This window comes from Narcine bancroftii, chromosome 7 (genome assembly GCF_036971445.1).
Source record: "Narcine bancroftii isolate sNarBan1 chromosome 7, sNarBan1.hap1, whole genome shotgun sequence".
NCBI classification, from domain to species: domain Eukaryota; kingdom Metazoa; phylum Chordata; class Chondrichthyes; order Torpediniformes; family Narcinidae; genus Narcine; species Narcine bancroftii.
Window position 1 is genome coordinate 200,530,235 of NC_091475.1, and position 16,087 is coordinate 200,546,321.

At 40.8% G+C, this 16,087-nt stretch overlaps 1 protein-coding gene across 2 annotated transcripts in view; it reads right to left on the bottom strand.

The window, feature by feature from the left end:
- LOC138740154 (cytokine receptor common subunit gamma-like) overlaps positions 1 to 16,087 on the bottom strand; it is a 50,797-nt gene that overhangs the window by 5,312 nt on the left and 29,398 nt on the right. For both annotated transcript variants that reach the window (XM_069892547.1, XM_069892548.1), the window contains exons 6-8: positions 13,866 to 14,008; positions 10,406 to 10,565; positions 6,667 to 6,769 (exon numbers count right to left, since the gene is read on the bottom strand). In XM_069892547.1, coding sequence (XP_069748648.1) covers positions 6,667 to 6,769; positions 10,406 to 10,565; positions 13,866 to 14,008 — 406 coding nt within the window. The remainder of the gene's footprint in view (positions 1 to 6,666; positions 6,770 to 10,405; positions 10,566 to 13,865; positions 14,009 to 16,087) is intronic.

The following is a 16,087-nucleotide window of genomic DNA, read 5'->3' on the forward strand; positions in this document are numbered from 1 at the left end:
CAGAAAGAATTATGATAATATGAAAAGAAGCAGGTTGTTTCCACTGGCAGGGGAGGCAAGAACTAGAGAACATAGCTGCAAGATTCAGAGGAATATATTCATGATTGAGATGAGGAGGAGCTGCTTTTCCCAGAGAGCAGCAAATCTGTGAACCTCTGCCCAATGAAAGAGTAGAGACTGCCTCAATAAATGTTCTTCAGATACAGATGAACAGAATTGTCACACATCGTGGTTATGGAGAATGGATAGGTAAATGGAGCTGAATCCACAGCCAGGTCAGCCAGGAGAAAGCTACATGACCTGCTCCCATTTCTTTAAGTTCAATAAAATTTGTCAAGGAAAGGAGGTTATCTGGGAGTATGACAATCATACAACATAGAACAGAACACAACACAGAGCCTTTGGGCCTTGATTCGTACCTATATATTCATACCAAATATATCTAAACCCTCCTACCTCTTAACCTGGTATGGTTTTCTTTCTAAGTCTCTTAATTGCCCCTATTGTCCAGCCTCCACCACCACACCCTGGCAATCCATTCCAGGCAACTACAACCATCTGTGTAAAAAAAAACATACCCCTGAATTCTTCCCTAAACTTTCCTCCATTCACTTTGCATCGATAACCCCTAGTGATTGCTCTCCCCCGCTAAGTAAAAGGCGGTGGCTGTCTGTGAAATCCTTCTATTCATTTCTTTCTTTTTAAAAAGATTTTTATTAATTTGAAAGTGAAAAGTTTTACAAGTATATATTGTTTCAATATTAATTAAATAGCCTTTTTATAATGCAATACAGGATATGAATCACATATCATTTACACATTGTCTTTTATAATTCTTGAAAAAAGTGAATCCTTGAGAATTTCACCTCATATTCTAGTATTGAGATATACATTGTAATTATCTAAATAGACCAATTTCTTCTAGTTGTAGAATAAACAAAAATAAGAACAAAAGAAAAAAAAACATACTAATCTCACCCCTCCCGCAGAACATGGTCACCAGCAAATAAATGGTGAAGACTCGCGCATCAACTCTCGCACATCGAATAGAAAGCCCCAGAGGAATCCTGCCTCAGTAACCATAGTCCATGAGTGGACCTCATATCTTGTCAAATTCAACCTTGATATCTTTAACATTAGATCTGATGTTCTCCAAACTCAAGCAGGACATAACATCCTGTAACTATTGCATACGAGCCGGTGCTCAAAATTGCTCGTCTGGCTGTCAGTGAAGTAAAAGCTACTATTCTTTTTTGAGTTGAATTCAAGGAAATCCTCTCTTCTAGAGAAGAACCAAGCAAGGCAATAAAAGGACAAGGTTCTAATTTAATCCAAAGAATCTATGATAGAGTTTTAAAGAATTGTTCCCAATATTCTTGTAGGTCTGAACACTCCCGACACATAAAAGAGAGGCCTCAAAACTTTTACATTTGTCACATAGTGGATCAACATCAGGATAAAAACAAGATCATCTAACTTTGGACATGTACCTTCTATTCATTTCTGTGGCACCTCAGATTCAAGCTTACTGCAGTGCCAGGCCAAAAACTGCCATTCAACAGGTGATACAGACCAAGCGAGAACTTTTACCTACATTGGACAACAAAGATTTTGCATCCTGAACACTTTTGGGTGCATATGAATCTTGGGCTACTGATCACAAAAATCACTTTAACATGATCTATTTTTGTGATTTCCCGTCATATCTTACTTCAAGTATTGAAGTCCATGTGGTAAAAATTCATTTTCTGCATTCACACTTGGACTTCTTCCCTGCTGACCTCGGTGCTGTCAGTGACAAACAATGCTGAAAGATTTCACCAGGACATTGCAACCAAGGAAAAGCAGTATCAGGGCAACTGGAATCCTTCAATGGTGGCCAACTATCGATAGGCACTGACATGAGGGGCATCAGATGCTGAGTACAAACGAAAATCAACAGCAAAGCATTTTAAGTCAGTTGAACTAACGCAACGTGTCAGCGTCATGATGCGATTAAAGATGCTAAAGTCAATTTAATGTTTCTCCAACCTTAAGTGACACAACAAATCTGAAATTATCTTTCGTCGTCCCCAATTTTATTTCAGGAAGCAAACCTTTTTTAAAAAATAATTGTCTAGTGTCAATTATAACATAATGTAGCTGTTATTTAACAAAAGAGTACATTTGTCTGTAGAATACCGCATGACATTCTGCATTTTAATAACAAAACAGGAAACGTGGTTTTTGGTCAAACCCACAATTCAAGGTTTATTGGGCTCATGTGTCAGATGTATAACCGGTTGCCTTAACAATCTAGGACTCACAAAAAGAATTGAACTGCTCCGGATTGGTGGGGATTATCACTGACGTTCACCAGCACGTCACTGAAATAGCTTTCATGATTTTGGCATAGGCATGACTTAATCTGGAACTCTTGGTGTTGGTGTCAGTTACTCACAGGCTGAGGCATGCTTACGTTCATCTGTGGAAGAGTCTGTGGTCCACACTTTGGCCTCATCAGTCACCACAGAACACAAAACTGGAGTGAAAGCAAGTGATATTCAACCCTGAGAAAGGTTTCTTCCCCGATGAAGAAACGAGTCCTGCTGCAAAATGCCTGGAAATTTTAGCTTTTACGAAATCTAAGCTTTGATGATATGGGCTGGTAGTGTAGAGACCGTATGGGTTTCACAGTTAGCACAGCGATTAGTGCAACACTATGACAGCACCAGTGATCCAGGTTCGAATCTGGCTGTAAGGATTTTGAGTACTTTCTCCCCGTGACCTTTAAGGATTTTCACCGGGTTCTCCAGTTTCCTCCGACCCTCTAAAAATGTATATAGGTTAATTGGGTGGCAGAGATTTCATGGGCTGGAATCAGCTTCTTCCATTTTGTTTCGTTAAAAATAAATAAAGTCAATGGATTAGCAGTCAGAAACCAGGATAATTGATTCAGCAGTTAAATTCTGTTTCTTCTCAGGGAACAGTGATGGGGTGGCGGGGGTGGGGGGGGGGGTGCAGATTTTAACATAGATAATTACATGAAAACCTAGTGTTTAGTCTTGATGTTTACCGGATTGTTGCTAAAACCCATTCACCTCACTGATGTCCTTGAAGATGTGCCATCCTTAGCTGCTCTGGCATCTGTGTGCCTCCAAGAAATAATGATTGGAAAAAGCCATTGCACCCATTGCACCCAAAGATAATGTATTTGAACTACCTTCCCAATTCGATTCAGGAACAATTAGAACAGAAAATGGCATTTGCAATGAAGTGTACGAATGAATGGCCAAAACAAAAGAACTTTACCATTCCAAAATTTTATGTATGAGGGGGAACTTCTTCACAGAGAATGGTGACTGTATGGAATGAGCTTCCGGGAAAAGTATTGGCTGCAGGGTCCATTTTGTCATTTAATGAAAAATTGGATAGATATATGGATGGGAGGGGAATGGGGGGTTATGGGCAAGGTAAAGGGAGGTGGGACTAGAGGAGTGTACTTGGTTCGGTGCAGACGAGAAGGGCTGAGATGGCTGGTTTCCATACTGTAATTGTTATATGGTATTTTGATTTTCTCCCAGGAATATTTTGAAAAGCAATGGATTTTTAAAAGAAAAAATTTCCCTGGAATTTGCTCTCTCCCAGGTGCAAGTGTCCGTAATGCTGTTCAATAATGCTCTAAAAGAATTGTGAGGTTCAATCACACCACTTAAGTAACTGTATCGCCGGTTGAACTATTGGAATACCACACAGTTTCCAAGCAGTAGGATTTGCAGGTTGAACATCTCACAACCGCCATGACTGAGACATACAGTTACAATTTCAAAGGCCATTGTTTAAAGCCAGAAGCATACAACACCACTAGCATTCATACAACTTCTGGATGGTTGGCTAATGTGAAGATGTCTCAATTTCAATCAGGGCTCAATAGACTGGAGGCAGGGACAATTATAATCTCCTGAGTTGGTTTGGATTAGGAAGAGGGTGGTGCTACCACCAGAGGTCCCAGTCTTAGGAGATAGACAAAGACACTTAGGAATATAGTAAAAGTCCAAAAATCCAGATGCGAGAAATCCAGACCACTCGAGAATCTGAACTTCTCAAAAATTCTTGGCTGAAATTCAGTCCACCCAAGAATCCAGACTTCTCAAAACCACGTTTGGGGTTTGTGTGCGGGTATGTGCGCATTAAATGCATGCATGCATGCATTGTGTGCGCGTATTGTGTGCATGCATTGCATAAGCACCACAGATGTCCTGGCCAAAAATACAGAAAATCTGAAAATCTGGGCTGACTAAATCCTCAAGCAATCTGGATTTTTGGACATTTATATTATTATGAAGAGAGATAGGTTCATTCAGTGGTGTGGTAAGTCTGAGGAATTCTCCATGACCTAAGGCAATGCAGGTCAGGTTTCTACATATATTTAAGATAGGGACATCTAGTTATTGATGAAGTTATTGGGAGTGTGTGGCATTAGTTTACTGTGGTAGATGAGCAGCTATGATTATACTGAGTGGTGAAACAGGCTCAATGGGTGCAATGGCTTTTTCCAATCATTATTTCTGCTTCATTTGCCTAATTTTCCTGTGATGGTGGTAGAAATTATTCTGGAGAAGAATGGGTGCGCTCCAAGGTACATGGAGAAGCCCTTTGAGATCACATCATCTGCAGAAGATGTGGTCAGGAGGGACATCCGAGCTCCCAACATTTACAACCAGGAATTCTTTGCAAAGCTTGGCCAGGAAGAGGTCACTGTGTCAAGATGTGAGAAGGTTAGGAAGTCCTGAATTCTGGGAAAGACCAACATGGGGGAAAATATCCATCAGCTGTGCAGACTGGCATTGGCATTGTGGAACACTGTGTCTCAGTAGCCTCCCTAATGGAGCAGTGGCACGTGGCACTTATTGCAGCTGTCGGCATGATTAGTATTGATGCTAGAACACTGATAGTCAGGGTGGTGCAAATTCCACTGAGAGACCAATGAACTTGACTTGAAGCTTTCGAGAAGCTGGATGTCTGAATCCCTTTTCACATGGTTGAAGTGCCCAAGACAAGAGTTCATAGGTTTAAGGAGGAATGGAAGAGGGTATTCAGGGAGGGGGGAATTTTATTTTCACACTGAGCATGGTTGGTGTATGGAAGAGATTGCCTCCACCATCTCTTCCAGTCAGAAGAATCCAGTCGAGCTTTGAAATTCCAAGACAGCATAGCAGGCTACAAACTGAATAGGTGGGGGAAAGTGTTGGTTTGGTGGGCTGATGTAACTCTGAAACTCTAAGATATCATGGATATGAGTGAGATCCACTATGTGGATTGTGTTCCCTCGAGGTGCAGACCAAGTGTGGTCCCCAGTGAAGCCTGAGTAGATGTTGGCGAACAAAGCCACTTCTGCTTCCTCCAGTGTCATTTTGTTGGGTCCTCATGTTGTCTGGGAGTTACCTTTTGTGAAGAGGAAAACCAGGTCTGGACCATTGGGCACTGGAAGGCTGGCTTAGATGTGTCACCATATTTAGAGATGTGAGGAGAAGTTTATACCTCAGGGACAGTGGAGTGCAGGATGAACTGGGAGTGAGAGGGGGAGCAAACATCATCTTAGAAATAACTATTTGCTGAATGCCTCTCTAAATAACACTACCCAGACCTGTGGGGCCAAAGAGCCCTTTACTGGCCTGTAAAACTCTAAACTCTGTTCAGACCTGAAGACCATGAGACAGCAGAAATAAGTTATTCATTCCATCAAGTTTGCTCTCCCATTTCATATTGACCTGATCCATTTTGCCACTCAGCGCCACTGCCCAACCTTCTCTCCATAATCTTTGATGCCCTGGATAGTCAAAAGCTGATTGATCTCCACCTTCAATACAACTAGTGACTTACCAGCCCACCATAGTCACCTGTTGCAACAAATCCTTCAGATTTGCCACTCCCTGGCTGAAGAAATTCCTATGTGTCTCTGTTCTAAGCAGACAGCGTTCATCATCATCAATAATTCCAGCACTTCTAGGTTCAAGAACATTATTTTTCCCAATTGCTATCGGGCTCTTGAACCTCCCCTTGTCACACTCATCATTAACTGCTCTAACTCCATAAAAGTATTGCCTGCAATATTCCAAAGTGATTATTTATACACGCGGATGACTGAGAAAATTTATTATCTATATTTTATCTATATCGTCACTTTTTAGTTCTATTAATAGTCTTTTTTTGTGCGAAGTACTTGTTCGGCCACAGCAAATAAGAATTTCAGTGGACACGCACACGCATGTGATAATAAAATGATTAGTGTTATCATTTGTGGTAATAAGAATATGTAACTGCCAATGGCTAGCTGGCCCATTCCCCACCGGTGACTTGCTCCCTGGTAACTCCTCCCCTTGTGACCCCGGAATAAAGGACGACCTTCCTCTCCTGGTCCTCAGTCGAGCACATGGAATTGGGCCAGTTACAAGTCTAAAGTGTAATAAATTGATAGGCTCTATCAATTACTCCAAAGCCTATCGTTCCTCGCCCTGTGGCTTTGGAGTTATTGATAGAGCCTATCATCAGTATTACAAAAGCTGGTTCCACGGTGAGTAAACCTTTTTTAATCTGATCATTAGGCCTGAAAATCTTGTTGGGTGTTGCACTGCTACTGACATCATCGCCAGGTTTTAGCTTCCTGCCGAGAAGGCCTTCACTCACCTCTTCACTTTAAAAAGTACACACACGAATACGGCAAACACCGGAATTGCTCCAAGTAATGAAACCAGAAAAAGTGCCTTTATCTCAGGTAGGGGACACGAGTCTGAGGGGAGAAAGTGAAAAATGGCATTAAGTGGTCATCATTCAGCAATCTAACTTTGTAAAACTTCAGGCCAACCTCTCCAGACTGGGGCCTTTAATCTTCCATCGGACTTCCCTCAGCAGGTCTCGGAAGGGCTCAGGCCCTATACCTCTTCTGGTGAGATGTAATTACACCACTAGACCACCAGGGGTCGTCCCGGTGACCTTGTCTATAAAGCAGTTCAGAGCTAGAGTCTAGCCTTCCAGGTTCATCTTGCAGAGAGACAAGACCTGTTAGTGTCCATATTAGTTTATTAAAGCTGTCTTATACTCGCACTGCTGGTGTGGTTATTGTCAGTACACCTCTTATGGATGCTGCGAGACCGGCTGAGATCCTCCAGCATTTCTGTGCTTTTACCTCAATCACAGCATCTTCAAACTTCTATGTTTCACTGATTTTTATTTGTACCTTGAAAAAGGGCTAAGGCCCAAAACGTTGGTAAAGTATCTTTACCTTCTTTGCATGCTGTGAGACCTGCTGAGTTCCTCCGTCTGTGTCTCATTATTAACCAACAGGAATGTGCATCATTTGAACATGCGTTGAAAAGTGGCAGTTGAAAAATTGAATTGATTGATTTACTTGTTTACACACTAGATGTGTGAGAGTGAATTTTATTTTATATTTCAAATGTTTGGGTTGCAATTTGTGACTTTTGAGAGGACGAATTTCCATATTCTGAATGGCTGTAATGCCACAGGTGCCTGAATAAGTAATCCTATCAGTTCAAATCTCTTCCCCACCTGAAATATATCAAGTATTGATCCCTTTTGAAACTCGCTATTTGCTCCAACTATCATATCTGCTACTGTGTTTCAGGCAGCACAGTTTGTGCAGTCATTAGCACCTCACTATTGCAGGCCCAGCAACCTGGGTTTGAACCCTGCGCCGTGTGTGAGGAGTTTGCATGCTCCCCCTGTGTCTGCATGGGTTTCCTCCCAAATTCCAAACACATACGTGGTTAGTAGGTTAATTGGTCACATGGTATTTGGGCAGCATAGGTTTGTGGGCCTATTCCTATGTTGTATCCCTCAATTCCTGATTGGAAACATGATGCAATAAAATAATAAAGACTGCAAATGCCAGAAACTGGAGATTACATCATGTTCGTGGAGGTGCTCAGCTGGTAAGGGAGCATCTGTGGAGGGAAATAGAGGAACAATGTTTTAGGGTGAGACATTTCATCTTCACTCCTGCAGCAATTATTTTTTTCCTTGGCATAAAATGATAATTTTCCTATTCCTTAACAACATTACACGTCACCCAGTATTTACTCTCAAGCTCTTTAAAACAATAACCCTTTGTTTCAGCCACTTTAGCCCTGGGGGAAGAACAAGCCTCTTGTCATCTACCTCACATCATCTTGTACACTTCTGTTAGGTCACCTCTTATCCCCCATTGCTCCATGGACAAAAAACCAAGTTCACTTAACCTCTCCTCATAAGGCATGCTCACCAATCTAGGCAGCATCCTTGTAAATTCCTCTGCACCCTCTCTGTACTATCCTCAAACTTCCTGCGATGAGGTAACCAGAAATGCACACAATATTCCAAGAGGGTCTAACTAAGGTCTATTGTTGCATTGGACCCGACCCCATGGTTTTTGAAGGCCAACGCACCATATGGCATCTTTACAATACTTTCAACCTGTGCAGCAGCTTTGAGTATCCTATGGGCATGAACTCCAAAGTTCAACTATACTACTCACAGACCTCCCATTAACATTGCATCCTGCCTTCAAGTTCTACCTATCAAAATAAACTACAATCTTCTGGGTTAAACTCCATCTGCCATTTCTCACCCCATTTCTCCATCCTATCAATGTCCCTCTATGACCTCTGGTGACCTTCCAGAACATCCACAACACTACCAGGTTTGCCCTCCACAAACTTATTAACCTAGTTCCTCATCCAGATCATTTATAAAAATCGCAAAGAGGAGGGGTTCCAGAACAGATCCCGACAGAAAACCAGGGGTAAGAGACAACCATGCAGAATATGAACCCATCCACCCTTCTGCCTTCTCCGGACAATCCAATTCTGAGTCTGCAGATTAAACGCAGATCACAGAGGCAGAGTTCCACCACATACAGCAGAAGGCCAATCTCATTTCTCCTCCCATTTTTCATTTTGTTTTCCAATCTCTTTCAACCTTCCTCTTCTTGATCCTTCATCTATGTATTTTTATTTCTTATCAACATTTCATAAAAACAAAGAAGATAAGAACAGGAGTCAGCTATCTGTCTGGCGAGCCTGCTCCAGCATTCAATAGATCATGGCAGATCTGCTGTGGACCCAGCTCCACTTACCTGCCTGTCTCCATAACCCTTAATTTCCCCCACATGTAAAAATCTATCCAATTCTACCTTAAATACATCCAATGAGGCAGCCTCTACTATGATAGAGAATTCCACAGATTCACTACTCTTTGGGAGAAGAAGTTCGTCCTCATCTCCATCTTAAATCTACTCCTTAAAATCTTGAGTTTCTGCCCCTTCATTCTGGTCTCATAATTTTAAATACTTTCCCCTGATCTCCTCAAAGGAGCATTGAGTATAAAAGTAAGGAACTTGTGATGCAGTTGAATAAAACTTTCTGTTTTATATAGTTGGGATAATGCGAACGATTTTGTAATCGTGTAAGTGTACACCCTTCTCACTATAGTACCCGTAGTGCACCACTATGTGGCGGATGTATATGAGTGTGTGAACAGTTTCCTTATATGTTGGAAGGTATGAGTGAGTATTTTCTGGTAATGAAATCTTGAATCTCTAAGTTATTTAAGAAGTCTCCCAAGTAACTTAAGAGGCATACTACTTTCATTAGGCATCGCAGGGTGTGCAATGCAAGTCACCTGATTACATACTGTGTGATAGGTATCAGGAATGAGCTGGCAGGGATCGTCATGGAAGGAGGCACTCAATAGTAGTATTTAAGAGGCTTCAAGATATGTGAAAATGCAGGGAATAGAGAGAAATGGATTAGTGGATATGGTTCCTGTGCTATGCTCTTCATTGTTCTATGTTCTGACCTCCCCATTTCCCAAGAGAACAATCACAGCTTCTCACATGATCTTGTTCATTAAAGAAATTCTTCCTTGTGATCATTCTAGGAAACCCATTCTTCCTCTTCTGCAAGTTCTTGAGTGCAGTGCCCAGAATTGGATCCAATACTCCTGTTGTGGCCAAATAACTGGTTTCAACTTGTGTAACTTCATCCCTCTTGTCCACTTTAGATCCTTTTATAAATCCTGCACTTTCCCAATTGTCTTTGATGCACCCAACAATTTATGTACATATTACCTCCCTCAACAATTAAGAATTGTGTTCTCTTGCTTCTCTTCTGCACCCTACCAAAACATAACCCTTTCCATTCACTTTGTGTTAAACTTCATTTGTGCGTCCTTCGATTCCAGCAGCCTTGAGGTAACAACTCATAACAGTTCATTGCATTTTCAAATATTGTCAAATCTAGATTGCAGCTTGCAATGGTGGATTTCTGACTTAAACGTACAGTTCCCACATGTATTATTAAAGGTTCAGAAGACAATTTACTGTTCATTTCTTGGTGGAGTATCAAGATCAGAAAACAAAATTCAGTACCTATTCTAGTCTTTCCTTTCCAAATCAGCGTGGGTCCCCAATCACTCCAGTGGCTAGTCTGTGCAATATTGGCACGGACATTACATCTTAGACGAAAGAAATAGCACTTTGCTGGATCAATATTTGACAGGGTAAATGGCACGTAAGTGATCAATTTTCTCTGCAAAGAACAATGTTGAAAGTGAATAGGTTGTCACATTCAATAGAGATAATTTTAACATTGTGGTGCAACCACTGTATAGCTATTAGTCTGTAGGTACGTAGGTATATACCATATGAGCTGGTATATGAGTCCACCTGTGACTCCTCCCCCACAGAAATCCCCATAAAGGTAGTTATGCCCAAACTCCTCTCTTAGTACCAGCAACAAGTGAGATGTGCTGATGTCTTAAAGTGATTAAAGCCTATTAATCACAACTCTCTGTCTAACGTGGTTGACCGATAGCTCTGAAATCACTGAGACTTGGGTATTTTACAGGAACCAGACCCCATCTGCTCTGTGAACAAGTTTTTGATAGATGATGTTTAATCACAACCCATGATGGCAGAAGGGAATGCAGGGGCACTGCTGGAGATCGTTGTAGTTCACTCCTGTGAACAACTTTTTCTAGGCAATATTTGCAACCAAAATTTAACATTGTAGTGTGGAGGAGAATGGTGGGGTGCAGAGGAATTTACCAGGATGTTGGTTGGGATTGGAGAACATTTCTTTTGAAGCAACATTGACAAAGGTAAGACCTTTCTCTTTGGATGAAAGGTGAGAGAAGAGAGGTTATATAAGATTAAGATGGGCTTAGATAGGGTGGACAGCCAACACCCTTTTCCAGGAGGGACAACTGAAAATACTAGAGAATATCTGTTTAAGGTGAGGGGAGGAAAATTTTGGAGAGATGTCAGAATTAAGTTTTTTTTCCCCACATAGAAAGTGCCTGGAATGCATTTCTGGGGATTGTGGTGGAGGCTGAAACAATAGGGGGATTCAAAAGGCTTTTAGGCAGGGATATGGTTGTAAAGAAAAAAAGAGAGGGTTATGGGTGTGAGGTAGGGAAGGGTAAGATTGTTGTTGAGTAGGTTTACCTATGTCACCATAACATTGTGGGTCAAAGGGCCTGTGCTGCGCTGTAATATCCTATGTAGTAATGGTCACAAAAATACATGCCATTGCATGTATTGCAGGTTACCAAGTCTGTGGGAAGGTAGCTCAGTCGATCTAACCTTTATCAGGGGTGTCATCCCCAGCATGGTAACCAATGGGTTCACCTTTACAGTTATCACAATGACCTCTGTGGGAAGTTGGCAGAAAGAGGACCACTGAAGCAGTTCTTGAAGCCTCCCAGGAAAAGGATAGTGCAAAATTGCTCCCACCTTGACTGTGACCCACAAAAGTTTATTGGACCATGCATCTTTGGCAGGCAATGTGCAAATCAGATGACATCCACTCACTTTTTCCAGAATTTCTACATATGATACTTGCCTTGAATATGTATTGTTGCCTGTAGGTGTGCTATGTCTGGATGTGTGTCTGTGTGCTTTGTACCGAGGACTGGAGAACGCTGTGTTTTCTGGTGGTGATTGTGCCGTCGGTTGCCAATAAACTTGACTTGAATTCTCCGAAGAGAAACACAAGATCACAGAATATAAGTGGAGAGTAATGATCAGAGGATTTTCAAACGATGTGATGATATAAATGGTCAAAAGATAATAGAAGTGCCTGTGCTTGCCTGCCAAAATTTATGATTGGATTGTAAAAACACATTGATGGAGAAACTCAGCTGGTCAAACAGTGTTTTTAATGTAGCAAAGATAAAAAATACATAACAAACGTCTTGAGCTTCATCAAGATATGAAAGTGTTTTTATACCTTGATGGAGCTCAAGACGTTTGTTACGTATTTTTATCTTTGCTACATAAAATACACTGTTTGTCCAACTTCATTTCTCCACCATTCTTTCATGATTACATGGCAATTTTATAAGTTCCCAAACTCCTGGTAACTCCTGGAGCTTCAGAGAATAAATCAGAAAGTTTTCTATTGTGTTATGTGCAGGCACTAAGCCAAAGCTTTGTTTCTATTCCCTTTAGAATTGATGGTACAGTCAAAAGAGGTCACTGTCAATTAAATATCTCTTCCAAATTTCACTTCCATTTGGAAATGGAAATCAGAAGAGATTGGCTGCATCAAAATGACCTATTTTATATCCTATTGCTTAAAAAATAACCCTGTTGTTTCTAGAGGTGAACATAGCAGGGAGAGTGTTTTGAAGCCCAAAGGCTTTAGCGTAGCAAGAGGACATTCAATTCCTTTTGACTGCAAGGGCTGAATTTCAACAGACTTTTTTACACTTTCCAAACTAATTGATTCTTTTGGACTTTGCCCTGGTAGTCTTTTGTATGCAATCTTCTGCTGCCTCTCCAAAGTATTACATGCAATGCTGAGGGTGTTAAGGGCCAGTCACTTCTTAAACACACTTTAGGATGGGAATTCATTTTATTTTAAATCTTAAAGCAATGCACAAAGGAGCTTTATGCAAATACATTAACCAGGGGAAATTAAGCCATATTTCCTCATCTCTCATGGATTTTATGAATCATATTAAATTTCCCTGATTTAGAATAAATTTTGTTCAGGTTGAATTAAAATGTGATAGGTTTAAAAGTATCTTAAAACATCGTCCTTTATTCAAAAGACTTTGTACCACTTTATATGTCCATTATTCTTACTCCTGAAATTAATTTTGATAATCGTGTGATTCTGTCTTGACAGTATTTGCTATTGTTTTTCATCGATGCTGCTTGATTCATTGAGTTTCTAAAACAATTTTTTATCCAATAATAAGTAAATATTTTTGTACTTCTAACATGGCTAAATAAAAACAAGGGCGGCAAGGTTGGCGTTGCCTTTACGGTGCCAGCGATCAGGACAGCGCTCGAATCCCATGCTGTCTGTAAGTAGTTTGTACATTCTCTCTGTATCTCTATGGGTTTTTCTCTGGAGTCTGAGGTTTCCTCCCAACATTCAAGAATGTACTGGGGGTGTAGGTTAATGGGATGTAAATTGAGTAGCACAGAGTCTTGGGCTGAAATGACCTGTAACCGTACTGTATGGCTAAATTAAAACATTTTAAATAATTGTAAAATGTTAAAAAAAAGTTAAGGTCCTCCCAGGTTGTGTTATCAGACTAAATTTCACAAGAGATCATAGATATTGGCACAGAATTGAGTCAGAAGGAGCGGAAGGCAAGAGAGATTTGTAGTCACAGAGACATTACAGCAATAATTCCATTCTGCTAATAATGGATTGATGGAGATAGGGATTTAAAATAATCGTAAGATAACAAACTTCCTGAGAGATTTAGAGCTGGAGAAGGTGACCGTGACGAGTAATGCAGTGATTTGAACTTGTCAACTTGCTCTAGGCTGCTGCACCAGCTCTCACTGCATGGAGCTGAATGATACATACCTGCCACTCCAAATCCAAATTACTTTTGTATTCGATCTGATACTGAAAAAGTTTTGAGTTGTGACTTCCCATACTCCAATTTAACAAAAGATCCTCTTTTCCGATAAGTTTAGCTGCCAGATTTTGTGGTGGATTCATTTTCACTGAGATAATAAGATACGGTACAAAATTAAGAGTTTTTATAGACAATAGACAATAGACAATAGGAGCTGGAGTAGGCCCTTTGGCCCATCGAGCCAGCACCGCCATTTTACAGATCATGGCTGATCACTACCATCAGTACCCCTTTCCAGCCTTATCCCCATAACTCTTAACTCCTTTGCCCACTCGAGTCTTATCTAACTCTCTTTTGAACATAATCAGCGAATCTGCCTCTACCACCCTCTGTGGCAGAGCATTCCACAGATTCACACTTCTCTGGGTATAAAAACGTTTTCTCATCTCCGTCCTAAAGGGCCTACCCTGTATTCTTAAACTATGCCCTCTAGTCCTCGTCTCCCCCATCATTTGGAACAAGTAATCAGACTTCACCTTGTCTATCCCCCTGATGATTTTGTATACCTCAATCATGTCCCCCCTCATCCTCCTAAACTCCATCGGATACAAGTCCAGTTTTTCTAGCCTTTCAGCATATGTCAACCCCGCCATCCCTGGAACTAACCTTGTAAATCTGCGCTGCACACCCTCTAAAGCTAGTATGTCCTTCCTCAAAATTGGAGACCAGAACTGGACGCAATACTCCAGGTCGGGCAAAATGTGGCTCAGGATTCCAGTGTAGAACACAGTTTATACCTTGTAAAAGAGAACTATCTGACTTGTCATAGACTTATTCTCCATTTTTAATTTTTTGCCTAACTTAGCCTGAAGACTGCAAAACACTCCATTCATTCTGTTTTTTTTGTAATATTTTATTTATCATTTTAAATATATTCAACAATCAATCATACAATTCATCAAGAAAACTTTATTCAGGAACTCTATTGAGTGAGTCCTGGCTGAGTGGTTTCTGTCCAGCATTGGATCCAATTTCAATCCATACTTCCATAAGAGCAGCAGATCACTGGGGTCTCCCTCCCACCCATCGACACGATCTACCCGGATCATTATCTGAAGAGGGCGGGCAAAATTGTGGAGGCCACGCTGAACATAGCATCTTTCAGTTAATCCCATCACAAAAGGGATTCAGGAGTATCAGCGATAGCACCAGCAGGCTGAGAAGCAACGTCTTCCCACAAGCAGTGAGAATGCTGAACGACTGAAATGATCTGCTCGTTCAAGACTCGACAATTTATTTAACAATATTTTTTTATTTTTATGTATGTATATTGCATACATATTGTTAGTTTGGATTGGTGACTGCGTGTTTTTGCACCGAGGACCAGAGAACGCTGTTTCGTCAGGTTGCATGTACAATTGGATGATAATGAACTTCAACTGAAGGCCAGTGATAGATATTTCCCCTCCTTCCCTTTTACGTTATGAAGCCAATAAATTGTTTCACTCTACGTGTAAAATTTATTTAATTGAATTCAACTAAATATGATTTAGGAGAAGGAGTTCGACAATTTGGCCGCTCAAAACTCCTCCATCAGTGAGCTGATTAGAATCATTGCTGCTTTACATATCGTATTCTAGTCTAAAGCAATGAGAAGCTGGAGGGGCTCTGCAGATCTGGGAAAAATGGTCAAGACCCTTTATTGAGAATGAAATGGGAAGGGGAAATACTTTGTTTTCTTACTTTACTCTTGATTGCGCAATGCTTTGCGCTGAACAAAGCATCCTTGATCATTTTCCTAATGGCCAATCAATCTTGGAGCCATGCTTTTCCCTATATATTGTGAGTTTTAACTTTTGTAATAAAGTTTAAAAAAAACTCAACAACTGCAGGTTCTGGGAATCTGAAATTAAAACAGATAATACTTCATCAAAATGTTCTTAAAATCTAACTCCAACACTGGGCCCCCTTTATCTATAGCACAACTGACTTCTTCAAGGAACTCCAATAAATTTGTCAAACACAATTTTCTATTCACAAAAGCATTGACTTTGCCTGAATTTCAGAACAGGATCACCACTGCAGTATGGTTTGGTGGCATGGTTAGTGAGGCTGCTCGCATAACTCTTTTATAGCGCTAGTGACCAGGGGTTTGAATCCGGCACTGTCTGTAAGGAGTTTGTACGCTCTCTGTGTCCATGTGGGTTTCCTCCAGGTGCTCCGGCTT